General features: G+C 34.0%; 1 protein-coding gene across 1 annotated transcript in view; it reads right to left on the reverse strand.

Moving 5' to 3' along the window:
- Positions 1–15,071, reverse strand: part of LOC140063211 (tyrosine-protein phosphatase non-receptor type 9-like) — a 29,930-nt gene extending 14,859 nt beyond the window's left edge. Inside the window, exons 1-3 of the mRNA XM_072109703.1 lie at positions 14,673–15,071; positions 7,407–7,550; positions 6,650–6,739 (exon numbers count right to left, since the gene is read on the reverse strand). Coding sequence (XP_071965804.1) covers positions 6,650–6,739; positions 7,407–7,550; positions 14,673–14,723 — 285 coding nt within the window. The 5' untranslated portion in view covers positions 14,724–15,071. The remainder of the gene's footprint in view (positions 1–6,649; positions 6,740–7,406; positions 7,551–14,672) is intronic.
- Between the last annotated feature and the right edge of the window lie 665 nt (positions 15,072–15,736).

Genomic DNA, 15,736 nt, shown 5'->3' on the forward strand with positions numbered 1-15,736 from the left:
CAAATCTTTACTAACTTAAGCTCTGTGTACACTATCAAACTAGTTTGACAAAAATAGTGCGATGTGTGCAAATATGGTAGTGATATGCCTAAATATGGTAGTGATATGACATCATCAGTCCATATACAGTATGGGCACATCACATTTTTTGTCACATAAAGTTTGATAGTGTAGACAGAGCTTTACTTTCAGCACAGTATCATGTACCATACAATTTGAGAACAGTTACTAAATTCCCTTTATTTTAACTTTTAAGATTTTTAAAATATTGTATGTACACTGTATGTAATTCATAGCAACGGCTTTGTATATACTGCAATAAATACAGTAAATAAATAAAAACTGGAAATCAATAGGCGTGACTATTGGTATTGGCAACAATAACAAACATTAGGACAAAAACATAATAAAAGAAATGCTCTGTAATATAAATTTTCTCTGTACAGTCAACTCTCCCAATACCGGACACCTTTGGGCCGGCCAAATAAGTCTGGTTTTCCGGAAAGTCTGGTATTCGGAATGTGTTTTTAATGGTAAAATTAAATTTGGGACCTTTTGGTCCTCAAAAAAAGTCTGGTATTGGGAGAGTTTCTGGTTTTCAGAGAGTCCGGTATTGGGATAGTTGACTGTATACATGTTTGTTTTATCTAGATTTCAACACAATATCAAAATATTTTATATAATCTTTTAACCTCTGTCTGTGTAATATCACTTAAATATTCATTGATAAATAGATAGATAGACATATATACTGTAACCTTCACCATATTGTTTATCATTGCAATAAAAGTGGGTTGCCCCCACAAAAGAGAAAAAAAAAATAAAAGAAATGTTCTTGTCTAAAAGATTAGTGTGAAAAACGTTAATAAGTAGTAGGCGTAGTTTTGCTTAAAGCAGTATGATTTTTTAAATGTTTTATTAGGGATCAAATATTTTTACTTTTGATTTTATTTCTTAAAAAAGTATTCTGTATAATTCTTCTTATTATTAATCATTTAAATGTACAAATCTAGCATTTTATCTATCTCTGTTTAAAAACGTTTGAATTGAATATATGTTGTTGAATAAATGAAACATAAAAAGCAAGTATATACAATACAAGGCAAAACAATCAATATTGTAGCCTACAGTACAATAGTGATTTTAAGTCGAAACAAAAAAAATGAACCTATTTATTAATATCAGTGTTTAATTGTAAGGTGAATTGAACCATCTGTTAAATGGTTTATATCAAATAGCACTTCACAGGAAACCATTAATTCTAGACGTTTTTAGTCAAGATCAAACTTAAAATAGGAAATATTCTTTAAAGCTATTTAGACAAAATGCTAAAAAAAAGACAAATATAAATGTTCAGTACTTTACTATTATGCAAATTATACAAAGAGAAACATAAACAGGCTGTATAACATTTTTCAAAGCCGGGTATTAGAATATTACATCAAATTTTATTTCTTTTGTCGTTTGAAATTGAAAGCTTTCAGGCGTACATTGCTACGATGACAACTAATCCAGGAAGTAGGCATTAATCGGAGACTTCCAAAGTGAAGAGGAAGGGACCACGCAAATGACCACAAAGTGTAAATTAGGTCACGAACCGTGAATAGCAGCAGCAGCAGCAAATGGTGTGGTACAAATTTGAACAATGTGAAAAGGATCTGTGTGAAAAGTGTTCAAACAGCTACAAAGACTGTCATCCCATTTAAACTCTGTCTATACTATCAAACTTTTGTGACAAAAAAATGTGATGTGCCCATACATGGACATGATGATGTCATATCACTAACTACCATATTTGGGTATATCACTACCATATTTGGGCACATTATCACACCTTTCTGTCAAACTAGTTTGATAGTATAGACAGAGCTTTACATTAATTATGCAAAGAAAACCCTCGCATTAAGTTTTCACACCATAAATAATTAGGTTATTTTGTTAAAAACAACTATTTTATGATCAAGATCATGAATGAAAAGCATACTGTATTAAAAATCTGCTACAGTACAAGAAATTTCAAAGCAAGTGGTGGATCCAGCCTTGAAGAGAATGGAAGGGAGAGAGTTGCACAGACAATTAGCTGGATGTCTGGGATCCACCAATGTGAGATGTAGATTAAAAGTCCCAGATTTTTTGTCATATCAACTTGACACATGACACATCACTTTTGAATTGAATTGAAATATTTTATTTATAAAGTCTTCAGTCAAAGACTGGTCTCCAAGAGGGCAGTTATGACCAGTGGCTGTGATGTACAGTACTACTGTAGTACACAGGGGTAACCCCCATACTCGTCTCAAAAGAAGTACTAGGTTCTTTCAAGTGTACACGAGCTAGATGTGTACACTGGACCTACTTTACGGTTTATAGTTCTTATCTGAGAAGACTTGTTCTACCACCATAACCATGGAGCGAGAGAGCCTCAAACTCTTGCCGATGTTATGGCTATACAGTAATTACGTTTTCCTTGGCTTAACCACTCGACCACTCACTGGACGAGAATGTCCTGCTAACTAGCCCTACAGTAGCAGAAACCAGAGAGATCAAGATTATTTTCATCAACATACAGTAGGAATGGGATACCGTAGAGAAACATTTAGTACTGTAGGACCTAATTTCTAGCAGCAGTAGTATAGTCTGGTAGTCGGCCTCATACTAAAGTTAGATGTCAAATTACAATCATGTGAGGGACCACCTCAATATACACGATGAAATAATAATAATCATGTTCAGTACAGTGTGTTATGATTAGAAAGAACGAAATTTTCTTTTTTAATGCCATCTAATTTCTTGGTAACTATTAATTATAAATTTAAACAGGTAAAGTATCATGAGAAAACTATTTAAAGTATGTATTTCCTGGATCCCATAATATTCAAGTTACTTCAAGAGAAACATTATCCTATAGTATTACAGTAGTTCTGCTTAATATGAATTAGCAAATTAAGTTTTTTCCCCAATTGAATAATTCAACATATTACGTTATTTACTTCCTGAACACAATTAACAAAGGAAAAGACTATTTTTGGATTATTGGACACTAAAACCTGGTAAAGTTTCAACAATGGATTGAGTACAATTAGGTAAAAACACCCTTTGAATGGAATCACTGAGAAGTAAGTTATAACTGAAACATACAATTTAAATAAACTCATTTTGTTTTAGTTTCAACCAATCTAACAACAGGACACTGAGCTCGCCTTGCCATGATAGGAACTCGTAATGTCCTTTGATCTTACTGTATGTCTGGCTGCGACAAATACCAATAGGCTGTACTACAGTATGTACATATAGTATTCTAACGTGGTGCGCAGTATCTAGATCGTGTCAAAGTCACAAATACAGTCAATCCGGAGCTCAGTATCCTGTTGTTAGATTTCCTTGAATAAACTAATATCTAATTAATAATACAACATAATACAGTACTGTAGTAACCCTACCTTTGGAACACATATATTAAAGGGGACACTTTTTTTTGATGGACAAATACAGTTTAATGTGTTTTTTAACACTAATAATAATAATAGGGAGGTTTCGCAACCTTACGAATATGATAACGAAAACGGATACGTCATACATTTATGAAACTTTTGAGCTGATTCCCATTTCATATTCGTAAAGCGTATTCGTGTTGACGAATATCACCAGTCATATTCGTAACTACAAAACGAGTATAGTTTTTGATCTATTTTGCACATTTTGCATTTGAATTAGGAATGATTCATGATTATAATATAATTATATATTTATTGAAAGTAATTTACTAAAGTAATTTACTAAAATTCCAGGTCAATTTAGATAAATAGCAGTTTTTAAAGTCCTCACTCGCTTTGATGTTACGCTAGGCCTAGGCAGCCAAGCACCAAGCTACACGTACCTGCGCTTCGCTCAAATTTACCGCAGTCATATTTTGGACGCGCCTCAATATTTCGTTGCCATGCGAAACAGATTTTTTATGGCTTACGAAAACAAATACGTGAGCATGACGTATCCGTTTTCGTTATCGTATCCGTAAGATTGCGAAACCTCTCTAATGACAAATCCTCATTCACGAGAAGTACCCAATGTCCCTATAAAATAATGCGTTCTACTGTGTTCATAATTAAATTAGACAGAAGATGGCATCAGACCAGGATGAAAAATAGCATGTGATATTCTTAGTAATTGTATTGATTTGTTTTAAAATTAAACATGAAATTCCAAGAACAATATGAATTTCCTGAATCGGATTATAAATTGGATTAAAATTATGTTCACGTCACTGGAGTAATTCATTAATGACTATGGTATATTAACCATGAAAACAGTACATTAAACTTCATGTGACAACAAATCTGATGTGCCCATATATGGACATGATGTGTCATACAGTATCACTACCATATTTGGGCACATCACACTTTTTTGTCATATTTACTTTGATAGTGTACAGTAGATAGAGCATTAAGCTATGAATGTCATATTTGTTTGAAATTGCGGTCACTTACAAACTTCTCAAAACAAACAAAATTTTTAAAAACAAATGAACATAAATGATCATAATTGTACAGTAATTATTATGATAGAGAATTTTTTATACCGTTTTTGCTATTTTTTTTCAAAAGTTCATGGCTGCCAGCCACAGAAAATTTGGAAATTCGGAAAGACCTCCCACAACATTTCGGAAGTAGCCTATTAAGTAGGCTATTTGATGGGCTGTAAAAAGATCATTACATACAGTACATTCATAATTGGCACCTTACCCTGGCCATGGGAAAAGAGGTAGCGTGTTCAGCGTGTTGGTTAGAGTTAGAGGTACACACTGGTTCAGATACTACCATTGTGAAATATAATAAATACTCTTTAAATGATTAAAGTGATTAGATTAGAGTGATTTTAAAAATGCTTAAAAATGTTAATTCTACCGAATTTCACAAACAAAGCAATCAGAAGGAGTCAAAAGGTCGAAATCGCATGCAAATTTTAAACTTAATGTGACTGAAATTGTCATATAAAGTGTGTAGTCTTCAGGGGAAGTTTAAAGAAGTAAATAAATAATTGTTGTACAATGATGTTTTCACAGGTAGTGGATAAGATACAGTACTACACAAGATGATCCCATAAAAACATATCCTTTGGGAAAAATCGGGAGTAATGGCCATAAATGAACTTTCCATGACTTCTTCTTAATCCTATAAACCACTTTCTACAGTTTCAGATGTGGCAAATTGTTCAATCATGCTTAAAATCAAGACTACAACATGTAACTGGTTATTTGCTGGCAAGGAGCAGACACACTAGGCCCTGATCTTTGTGTCATTGGTACCAGGCTGCCATTTATCAACACATTTCCACCAATGATTGATTTAAATTATAACCATAATCAACTCTTACCACAAATTCAATTTATGCTTGCACATTTTAAATTCTTTAATTTTCATTCACTGACGAAAATAACATAATTAGCAATTTACAAGAATGAGTATCTACTGTATGACCTTTTCATGACCCCCAACAAAGAAGAAATTCGCTGGCAGTATCGAAATTGCTAATTTACAAGCTTTATGAAATGTATAGGCATAAAATATTTGAGCAATTTATACAGTAGCATCATTTTCCTTTAAACACTCAAAATAATGTATTTTTGAAAAAATTATTTAAAAAAGATGAATTTTAAAAAAAACCAAAATAAAATGTAATTTTTTAAATAAGTTATTCGCTTGATTTCACTTCCAATTGATCCTTCTTTCCTTCAAATTTTCAGGTAAACAATTTTAGTATAAAAAAAACCTTGTTTGAAATATATTTCTTTCTATATTATTTCAATAACTATACACAAGAATTAAAATGTGAATTATGTGGAAGAAAATCATGATTATTTCACTACTATATGCCTCTCACTCAGGTACACTTCTTTTGTGCGTTGCTTCCAAGGACAACTATATTTGACAATATTTTATGAAGATCTGTCTTCACTAGATAATATGAATATATAATACAATGTTTGCTTATCTTAAGCTCTGTCTACACTAGTTTGAGTTTGATGTGTCCAAATATGGTAGTGATGTGTCCAAATATGGTAGTGATGTGTCCAAATATGGTTGTGATATGTCCAAATATGGTTGTGATATGTCCAAATATGGTAGTGATATGTCCAAATATGGTAGTAATATGTCGAAATATGGTAGTGATGTGTCCAAATATGGTAGTGATGTGTCCAAATATGGCAGTGATGTGTCCAAATATGGTTGTGATGTGTCCAAATATGGTTGTGATGTGTCCAAATATGGTTGTGATATGTCCAAATATGGTAGTGATATGTCGAAATATGGTAGTGATATGTCGAAATATGGTAGTGATGTGTCCAAATATGGTTGTGATATGTCCAAATATGGTTGTGATATGTCCAAATATGGTAGTGATATGTCCAAATATGGTAGTGATGTGTCCAAATATGGTAGTGATGTGTCCAAATATGGTAGTGATGTGTCCAAATATGGTAGTGATATGTCCAAATATGGCAGTGATGTGTCCAAATATGGTTGTGATATGTCCAAATATGGTAGTGATATGTCCAAATATGGTAGTGATATTACATCATCATGTCCACATCGTATTTTTGTTTCACATAAGTTTAATAATGCTGACAATACAAGTTTAAGTCACTTACCAATATTGTGAACTTGCCACTATGCAACTCCTTATTTAAGTGTTCTTCTGTGGGGACTATTTGTATAAGACATTCCTTATGTCTCAATGCCTATTAGACATACAAAAAATATCAATACAAGTACATTTAAATGAGTGTTCTTTTAATATCCTTAATAATACAGTATAATCAGATTATACGATCAGATTTTGTCAACAAGCAGTCGAGAGTTATGTATAGAAACAAACAATAGCACATTTGTGTCCACAAAACCGGATTACACAAACCAATAGTGGTGTTGGTAGTCTATGAGTGATAGCTTACCTGAATGAACCGACATAGGCCTTTTCCCCTTCAAGGGGAGAACATAACCGAAAAGTAAATTTTTATTCATGAACTCCCCTCCAAGACAGTGGTATCGCCCATGCGCCACGCCCTCAGGTGGGCGGCAACGCCCATGCATACCTCACCATTCTATGTCGGTTCATCCAGGTAAGCTAGTCACGTAATAGACTTATAAAATATATTGAGCCAATTGGCGAAATCAATTTGACCTTTTGGCCAACTAACTAGACAAAAGATATATGTTATGCTAGTGCGAGCGTAGCATTTTTTAAAACATTTTTTCAACAGAAACAGATCTACTGTGGTTCTCAAGTAGTTATTATAGGACTGATGCTTGATGAACATCTTTCTTTGGTAAATAGTGCATTGTAATTGACTAATTAAGCAATTAAATAACAAACATTCATTCATATAATCTGGTCTCATGACTCACCATATGGTTTTTAAAGAGCTCTAAAGCTCGTTTGACGTCAAATTTTCTAGCCATCAGAAAACGTACGGCTATATTCCATGACACAGGAGCGGCACCAAAATTTTCACGTGCCCGATTTAAATGATCAAGAAATGTTTTTGTGGCCTAAAAAAAAAGAATGATCAGTAAAATATTTCAGAAGAATGATGTTGACATCTTTAACCAAACAAAGATAAAACAAACATGAATAATTTTCTAGGAAATAAAGTTTATTCATAATAAAACAAAGTTTCAATGCTTTATTTGAATACCGGTGTATAAACATTTTGCAATAATAAAAATAATCTATAGTATGTTTTTAAAAAAATATTTTTTTTAAATCAATTTCCAGGTAAAAGAATTAGAAAGAAGCTGTACAAAAACAAACAAAAACCACAACACAAAACCATTCTGCCCATAACAGAGTAAAGGGCCTTTCACACCTGCTCCGGCACGGTTCCGGTTTGGCGACGGCAAATCCAATCGAACGTCAATGTTTCGTTTTCACGCGGCTACGCGCATATCGATTGGTGCTTGGCCGCGTGGAGCGTCGTAAAAACGAAACATTTGTGTTCGATTCGCCGGACCGGAACCGTGCCGGAACAGGTGTGAAAGGCCCTTTACATGGATAGAATGTATTTTGCATATTTATATTTATATTATAGGGGCCCCCATGAACAAGCTATTGTTTCTAATGCGAACCCCAGTTATTGTCAAATAACTGAATAAATGTGTAGGAATGAATGAATGAATGAATAGTCAAAGGTGTCATGTTGCAAGACAAGAGGTGTAACTGATGAGATGACATACAGTACAGTAATATTTAATAAACACTTTAAAAAACAATAATATCAGTACTGTAACTACAGTTAACAACATTCAGTTATATTATAACAGTATTATCCACTGTAATAATTTCTCATTTTTTCATCTCTTTATAAAATCAAAAGTACTATGGTCAATTTTCAATTGGGGTTCATACAGTAGGTCATTGACCTTAAGGTCACTGTATGCTCTATTTCTGAGCAGGTTATTAGGATGTGGTTTATCCCCTCCTACTGAAATGTCAAAGTTAACACAGTAATGAGTGAGTTACAGTATTCAGTACACTATGATTTCTTGGAAATGTTGCAAATTATCAACCATAACAATGTACCTGTACAGTAGAGGTGGGAGTTCTCCCATTTTTTACATTTTTCAAATTGTTCACCACACTTATCATAACTTTCTCAATAATATTTTGTGTTACAGTAAGCACCCAGAAGATGCAGAGAACCAGGAACCTTGAATATCATCAGAAAACTGAACATCTCAGGATAACAATTACAATTTTTGCGCAAGAGTAGAATAAAATCTTTTGATTCTGAACGGTGATTACACAGACCCAAAATGACTGGTGTATACCCTGCAAATTTGCAGGCTGGAATTGACACTAATAAATTTGTTGTGTCAGCAAATCAAAACAGCAAAATCGTCAAATGAACATTTATTCTAATATAAGCTGGCCTGAAGCTCTGTCTACACTATCAAACTTTAAGTGGCAACAAAATGTGATGTGCCCATATATTGACATGATGATGTCATACTGTATCACTACTACCATATTTGGGTATATTATCACAACCATGTGATTGAATTGAAATTTATATTTATACTGGGTAACCTCTTCAGTCAAAGACTGGTCTCCCAGAAGGCCCAGTTGGTGATCAGTGGCTGTGATGTACTAATACACCGGGGTAACCCCCTACTCGTCTCGAAAGATGTACTAGGTTCTTTAAAGTGCACACACATGTTTGGGCACATACAACTTTTTTGTCAAACTGATTTGTGTAGACAGAGCTTTATTATTACAGTACACTATACAGTACTTTAAAATGCATTCTGAAAGAATTCTGGGGTAGCATAAACCGTGCCTAGATTGAAATATTGAAAATAAATGAACATAAACAAAACAAACATGTACATACCGTATATTATTTGGTATCTGTAGTACAGTATTCATCAGTATGTTAGTCAATGTTTATATTATTTTAAGTAAATTACGATTGAATGAGTCAACATTGTAATCAAAACCAAATAAAAAGTAACAAATCAGAACTTGGTAACTAACTGTATTCATCCTTTTAATGTTAATAGCTTAAATCTAATAACAATAATTTAAAAACAAGACATCGTCACTTCAGGCGAAGATGTGTACTTGTACTGTAGAGTAATTCATACAGATTTACAGTATCAGTCAAAATGTTGTTTTCTGTGCTATTAGTGAGTGGTATGATTGATGATTTAGAACTGTGAAGGAATTGGTTACCTTGGATAGACCACCAAAAACACTGCACAAACCTCCTCCAAACTAATATGATATTTTTAAAAATCTAATCAAGTAACATTTTCACGATAATAATATTGCTCTTTCTTATTAATCATGACGTCAATTAATCGGATGTGTGAAAATATTATTTTCATCAAAGGCAGCATAGATGGTTATCCTATAATTCTATAAATAACTTTTTAAATTTCTTTTGTTTTAATTACTGTAAGGTAATGAAAAATGGATATTTATCTATAGGCCCTAAGGTACTGTATGCCATGCCACTTTTAGATGTTTTTGAACTGTATTAGGATCAAGGTCATGTTCCTTCTAGTTATCCACAGTACTACAGGACAGTTACAGGACACCTTGAACCTTCATAACATGCTCCTCTTCCTATCAATGGGATTTAACTTTAACTTATAAATTATTCAAAAGGATATCAATATATCCTTATCATCACAAAAAATCAAATATTAATATTTGACATTTATGCATTGAATATATTGAAAATAGCTTTATCATCTCATGATCACGGCGTCAAAGTAGGAGTCTATCTGTCTAATACTGTTCAGGTAAAAATCTATTAAATGGATTGAAGTGTCACAGAGTACAGTGTCAACAAAATCATTAGTATGTGATTATGAAACTACTATAGTTCTCCCGGATGTTAACCTACTGTAGTACAGTACATGTATATTAAATATCAAGTTTAATGTTTAATAAAAAAATAACATCATTCTTTGAACAGTTACTAATATATTATTATTAAGTGTGGTTGCCACTAGCGACGCAACGCAAGGACGTAACGCAACGCAAGTGAATTGACCAATCACAAGCGATGGCTTATTCGCTTGTGATTGCTTACTGTCTATAACTTCGCTTGTCATTGGTTAAAACGCTTGTGTTGCGTTTATGTCCTTGCGTTACGTTCTAGTGGGAACCAAGCTTTAGACCCAACAATGGACTACTGTACTACAGTAGTACTGTATGTATGCGTGGTAATTAATTTTCTATTTAAAAAGTACTGTATAGAATAGTATTGTTCAGGCCTCGAATTTTACCGCGGCCACCGCGGCCAGTGCCGTCGGTGCCCTCCCAGTTGGCCTCAATGCCCTCGAAAATGAATAGCACCCACGGCCACTACTGGCCTGCCCTTTTTTTTGCGTTGGCCGCGAGTGCCCTTCCCGAGTTTTACCACAATAAAAACCACTGAATTAGATAGAAAATAATGTCAAGAAGATTTGTTTACACGACTCAGACGAGACGCAAAACTATCGCCTGTCTTCGTTGCAAGGGGATTTCCCTAAACGCATTTATTAATACACAAACAGTAAACAAAACATCGAACATTGCAAAAGGGTACCAAAACAATATCATCCCGGCCGCCGTGCGTGGTAAATCATGGTATAGATAGTACATCAATATACAGGGGTGTAAACTTTTAATAATCAAGCTAAAAACGTTCCTCGATCGGAGGTTACTGAAAGTATTAAAGTCGCACAATAATCGAGCTAGCCGCCGCCTTCGATGAAAAAAATATTACACGCACTCGCTCCTAGCTAGCCTAGCCTATCCTCCCGCCGCCGATCCGGTCGAACACACGCAATTCAATGCATTGGGAAAACAATTCTATTTGACGCACACGCACCCTCTGATAAGAAATTTCACACACAAAAAACGTCGCGTGTGAGAGTACCACGCGCGAAGGATCGGCGGATCGTTGGAAAAACAATTCCTTTTGACGTACACGCACCCTCTGAGAAGAAAATACCATGTGCGTTCCTGCATGGTGTAGTCCATTATACGTGTAAAATTAGGGGTGTTTACCTTTAGCACCAAAGTTAAACCTGCACCACAACCCGAAGATCGTTGGAAGTATATCATATTTATATTTTATCGCACCCACCTCAATAATCCGGCAGACAGATCATCGAAAAATCTTGTTTAACAACGTCGTACACTAAATTACCAAACGCGTTTTTACCGAATTCAAGGAAATGGTATAGTCCAGAATACACGTGCCGAAGGCTAAACAGAGAGAGAAAGGGGTCGGTGTCCGTCCGTGTTTGTTATACTAACAAAAAAGCTTCAGAAATCGAAACTCGGAAAATAACTATAATTTATATTCTACTACATAATGTCATTGGCTTGATTTTTACCGTGGTAAACACTCTGTGTATGAATAGTTGTAGGTAAGGCCTACAAACAAATTGTTTTTGTATCATGTTTTCTCCGTCGGCTGCTAGGTTAGGCTGAGTAGCTTGCTGTTGGAAGGGTTTTTATACCTGTTCCGGGCCTTACTTGGTTGGCTTCACATGCCTTTTTATCGCATTATTTGAAACTAAACGAAACATTCAACACAGGACGGTAAACTATAAACGCTGAACATCGTACCTATTTATTATTTATATAGATCGTAAATACACGTAATATTTATATGAAATACAAAAACATGTATTGTAGACAGTCCTACTACTACTCCGCGATCTGATGAATAGGGGGAAATCCCAAAAAACATTTTGCGGGTAGAATTTTTTTTTTGGGAAAAAAATTCCACCCTCAACCGGAAAAAAGCTATTTTTAAATTTTGGCCTAGTTATTAAAATATTTTTTAATTTTGGCCTTGGTGCCCCTTTGATTTAAAACAAATGGCCTTGGTGCCCTCCCATTTGGCCTTGGTGCCCCTAAAATCAATGAAAACCGGAGGCCAAATGGCCTTGCCCCTAAAATCCCCAAATTCGAGGCCTGATTGTTGCAATGCTGTACAAATCATACACATAATTCACATAATATAATAGAAGAATGCCTTAAAGATGTATTGTCCCAATGAAAAAATTATTCTTAAAACAGTTTTTGTTGAATATTCCATTTTAATGTAACATAATAGTTATTTGACCAAAAATTGGATCGAAAAAAATGTGTTTACCTGAAAAAATGTAATTTAAAGCAAAAAATGGTCAAATTGACTGCCAGCCAATGAATGGATTTTTGGTTGAATTTAACCATTAATTTTGTTATTTTACAAGTGAAAACATTACTTTTTTTTCGTTATTTTTCTACGGAAGTGATGTGATGATTAAGTGTGATTTAATTAATCTTCATTTTTCATGTTTTTGGGGGACAATACATCTTTATGCTGTGTATACTGTACACTATCAAACGTTATGTGACAATGATGTGACCATATTTGGACATATCACTAACATGGGCACATCACATTTTTTGTCAAACTAGTCTGATGATAGTGTAAAGCTTTATGTGTTTAGTTAAAACCCTTTAAACAACAAACCGACTTTATAGTTTATGTTTAAGCATCAATATTTTCTCATGCAAAACAATTGAAGAAGTCTAATAAAAGTTTAGTGAAGAAGTCAGTGATATACTGAAGCCTAGTGTTGATACATGGCGGCCAAAATGACAACCAACTACAATCAGTATTACAGTACTGGTAAAGTACACTAAAAACAAGGCCAAATGATTTATTGTACAATGAATGAAAGATTTTTTTTTTGTGCAGATTAGAAAATCATTATTATGAAACCTGTCCATGTTACCGAGCACAATGGAATGTGAATTCCACTCAGGATGAGATGAAGTTTTGTCAGTCAGAATGAAAGACAACATTTCTATATTGTTATTGTATAGAATTTTTTTTTTCGATTTTCTTATAATAGTTTTTTTATATAAAAAGTTTATTAAACACGGGCACCAGTTCAATGGGTAGGGCGTGGGAATCATTTAAATCGTGTCACTTGAACTATAGTGTAACTTTACCCATGACCTACAACCTTAATCAATCAGTCTTCATTTTTTGTCAGTGCCACACAATACAGTAGAAACACAGCTGTCCGAGTCGAAAATCATTATGTGCACAAAAATAATGAGTGTACCTGTACATAGAATGACTTTTAGACTTGGTGTTGTGTCTATCATTACAGTTCAGTGTTATATCGGTAAGGTTGACCATTCTTAGTTCCTCTTTTATCATTGGCAGAGGCAACGGTCACAGTGCATTTTGGCCCCTGATCATACTTCTAAAAATACAGTATTGTATTTCTAAAAAAAGAATTCCTCTACTGTAGGCATTGATGAATAAAGACGATGGTGAGTAAAGCCATTTTAAACTCACATTCTCAATAAAGATGGTGAGTAAAATGTATCATACAGTAATTTAGGTGGATTACAACGGTGGCTTAAATGATTTAAGACTTAGGGAAACTAGGCGCACAGTCGACTGTGCCAATAAAACATTACAATGCAATCATTTCGTGATTTAGTGATTAGGTTCGGTTTTTTGAAATTCTGTCTCTGCCAGGTTGCGTTTGTTGTTTTTTTATTGTTTGTCCATGTATTGGATTGTCTTTTTATTTCGTTTTGAGTAGGAGGCAAAATAAATGAAATAAAAGTTTGTTTGATTGGCACAATACAAACACAGTACAGTAGGTCCAAAAGTCTAAAACTATATTAACACAATCAAACAAACTTGGACACAAAAATTATCCTACCCTACAGACAGAGGCTTGGCCTCCTACAAAACTACATCATACAAAATAACAATCGTAGAACAAATCATTATTAAATGATATTATGATTTAGGAGTTTCCAGTGATCCCAAATATACAAACAAAGAAAATATAATTCGCATATATATCCTAAATGCAGAGTAAGTTTTAAGCAGGCTCTAGTCTAGGCCTTGTCGTAGCGTAGCCTGCTCACACACTCTCTTTCTCTGGACACAAAAACCCTCACAAACTCAGAGAGTAGGCCTAGCTGAAGTGCTCAACAAAGTAGTAATAATAAGCCTAGCCTAGACTACCAAAACTAACGTTAAACAATCTTAAATATTTATAGTATGTCAAGTACACACATAAATATATATCTTACATTTCATATTCAACTTAATAAAGCTAGAAAATGATAAATAATCAATTGTATACCTGTTCTTCCACCGCAGTCAAGACGGCCGCCATCTTGTCTTCAGTTAACATAACGCATGCGTAGATTAGGAAACTTTCAGTCGATTCTGCTATTATTATAATAATATTGATATCCCTCCTACACTTTGAGGATACGGATTGGATGTGATCGCTCCGCTTATTTCTACACAATAATCTTTAATTTGAAAGTAAAGCAATATTTTCGTTGTGAAAGTGTGTTGTTTCCTTGAGACTACCACAATAAATTGCAAAATTTCCCCGTTCCGGTTAGAGAAAATCACCTTTTGATATCTTCTCTTGTGCGTATGATTGATAGTTATTTCTGAACCGGATGTATCAACACATTGTGCTCAGTATCCACTTTTTTATCAATCCGGTACTTTACGAACCTGGTGGTTACTCAAGTCAACAAGAACGATATCATCTTAATATTTAGTACACTGTTGAACTCCGGAATTAAAATGTGATCACTATCCAATCAATACACGTCATACATTGTGACATGCTCAGAGAGAGAATTCTCCTCCAATTTTTTTTCTTCAAATTTTTTCTTTTAGGCGGACGAACTATGGCCTACTAATGTTTGTTACTGAAAAGCTTTCTTTATACCTGTTTATTGTGCAATTCATGTGGGCCATAACGGTAGTAAATTCAACAACAAAAACCAAAATTTATAAAATACAAACAGTGAAAGGCACAAGCAAAAGCAAAATTACTAATTTTAATTTTCTACAATTCATCATTACTGTTAATCCCCTACAATAATTATAGTAATGTTACAATTTTTTCCAGATGCGACGACTAACGTTAGGCGGTTTTTAGTCCATCATAATCACCAATCAGCTTCATATGCTTATGTTATGTCTAGCTATGGTGCCAGTAGGCAAGATGATACATTTGTTTATCAGTATACACTTCCTATGTTATCAGTTGGTTTACAAATACCACCTGTAACTATACCAATTTGTATGAGTCATATAGATAGTAGAATTGTGAATAAAAGAGTTGTTAAAAAGTAGTCGAAGTGAATGCATCTATCTTTGAGTCAGCTTTACAATACTTTA

This window comes from Antedon mediterranea, chromosome 11, assembly GCF_964355755.1.
Source record: "Antedon mediterranea chromosome 11, ecAntMedi1.1, whole genome shotgun sequence".
NCBI lineage: Eukaryota > Metazoa > Echinodermata > Crinoidea > Comatulida > Antedonidae > Antedon > Antedon mediterranea.